General features: G+C 32.6%; 1 protein-coding gene across 1 annotated transcript; it reads left to right on the forward strand.

Moving 5' to 3' along the window:
- Nucleotides 1–1169: 1169 nt before the first annotated feature.
- LOC311593331 (olfactory receptor 4F21-like) lies at nt 1170–2123 on the forward strand (the record flags this gene model as incomplete). Its single annotated transcript, XM_084774538.1, has 1 exon — nt 1170–2123. The coding sequence occupies exon 1, from the start codon at nt 1173–1175 to the stop codon at nt 2121–2123; it is 951 nt and encodes a 316-aa protein (XP_084630664.1). The 5' UTR covers nt 1170–1172.
- Nucleotides 2124–2538: the final 415 nt, after the last annotated feature.

Here is a 2538-nt window from a genome sequence, read left to right on the forward strand (position 1 = left end):
CACACAGAGAGAGAGAGAGAGAGAGAGAGAGAGAGAGAGAGAGAGAGAGAGAGAGAGAGAGAGAGACAGAGACAGAGACAGAGACAGAGACAGAGACAGAGACAGAAAGACAGAGAGATACAGAGAGAGGAGAGTGAGAAAAGATAGCAAGAAAATAAAGGTCAGGTGCATAGTGGGGATGAGTACCTTAAAGAAATAGACAAAGAACCCAAGGCACTCTTAGGACAAGGTTAGCATCATAGAGTGATGAAAATTGCTCTTATATAATTGTGTTCTGTGTTTGTGTGCATAAGTATATGTATTTATAATCTATGTGTCTATTAAGGCTCAATGAAAAAGACTGTTCATGATAATATTAAATTTTATTAATAGTACTTCAATAAAATGGAAAAAGATATTTTGACATGATAACGTTTTTTCCGTATATAAACTCATAAAGTGAGAATTTCTATATACTATGGTAGTTCTATTTTAATCTTTGGTATTTTTCATTTGTATTTTTTTATTTTATAATCATCCAAGTTTTCTTTTTAAAAATTGTATTATTGAGGATTAAATCCAGGGTCTTAAACATATTGGTTGCAAATCCAGCTCTTCTTTAGTTTTTGAAATGCCTTTATACATTTTCTTTAGTGGATGTATTAATTTACATTGTAAGTAACAATTTGTAAGAATATCATCTATTTAAAGAACATTATAAAAGTTCATTAAAATTATGTGTACATGTCTTTGTGCCCAATTTTATGCTCTATGTTTGTGGAAACCAAGAGATAGGATTAGATTACCTGGAACTAGAATTCTTTACAACTAAAAGTTCTGTAAGTGCTTTATGTGGCTACTGAGAACAAACTACGGTCTTTTGAAAGAGTAGCAAGTGCTCTTAATTGATGAGCCGTCCTTCCAGGATCTAATATTGGGATAAAAAATCCACCAAATCTCATTATATTTTGAGTTTTCTATGAAAAATTTTGTTATAGTTGTTAAAACATATTTCAACTAATTTATAAGTTTCTGATTATTGGTTGTGTATAGAACTTGCTTCCATATCTGTCTTTAAGATAGTAGCAATTTTATAGTAAAAATATGTTTTCATAACTTGGAGATCCTCCTCTTCTTTTAATACAATTATAATTTACAGTTCCTCCCATTTCCTCCTTCAGGTAACAAAGCCAATGGAAAGTCTGAATCAGTCTGTGGTAACAGAGTTTGTGTTCCTGGGACTCACCAACTCTTCGCACATCCAACTATTCCTTTTTGTGTTTGCTTCCATATTTTATGTAGCAAGCATGACAGGAAACTCATTCATTATGTTCACCATAGCCACTGACTCTCACTTACACTCTCCCATGTACTTTCTGTTGGCTAATCTATCCTTCATTGACTTAGGTGTTTCTTCTGTTGTAACTCCCAAGATGATTTATGACCTGTTGAGAAGGCATAAAGTCATCTCTTTTCGAGGTTGTGTCACTCAAATCTTCTTCATTCACTTAATTGGTGGTATGGAAATGGTTTTACTTGTAGCCATGGCCTTTGACAGATATGTGGCCATCTGTAAGCCCCTTCATTATCTGACCATTATGAGCCCGAGGATATGCATCTTGTTTTCAGTGGCCTCTTGGGTGATTGGTCTTATGCATTCTCTGGTTCAAATTGCTTTTGTAATAAACTTACCTTTCTGTGGACCAAATGTATTAGACAGCTTCTACTGTGACTTTCCTCGATTTATCAACCTAGCCTGTATAGACACACAAAGACTGAGATTTCTGATCTCAGTCAATAGTGGATTCATTTCTGTGGGATCTTTCTTTATATTGATAATTTCCTATATTTTCATCATATTTACAGTTCAGAAACACTCTTCAAGTGGCTCCTCTAAGGCTCTATCTACACTTTCAGCTCATGTGACTGTGGTGGTCTTAAGCTTTGGTCCTGTTTTATTTATCTATACATGGCCTTCTTCTAATACACACCTTGATAAGTTCCTGGCCATATTTGATGCAATTGTTACTCCATTTCTTAACCCAGTGATCTATACATTCAGGAACCAAGAAATGAAAATGGCAATGATGAGAGTATTTAAACAGATAATGGGTTACAGACAAATTATTAAACACTTTCACTGATGAATTTTAACAGAATATAGAAATTCATTGTTAACCAATTTCTGAGATAAAATTTCTTGTCTATTTTGATATATTTATTTATACTTATATATGATATTTTGTCTTATACTTAATAAGGAATATCAATATCTTATGAAAACAAGATTTACCTTTATTTATATAGCAAAAACACAACAAATTTAAGTTACTACAGAATATATTTTTCCTGAATTAGGCTCTTTGACGTAGAAGAGGGAATGTTGCTTTAAGGTGTTCATGTAACAGAACCCTTTTTATATTTCTTTTCACATAATTATCTTTTTTATATTATGTATTTTTGCATGTTACATGTGCACATGTAAATGCACAGTACTTGTAGGAGGAATTCACTAAATATCAAAGATTATTTGTAAGTAACCATTTTTCTTCATTTATA

Source organism: Acomys minous (assembly GCF_964271855.1).
Source record: "Acomys minous genome assembly, chromosome: 3".
Classification (NCBI taxonomy): Eukaryota; Metazoa; Chordata; class Mammalia; order Rodentia; family Muridae; genus Acomys; species Acomys minous.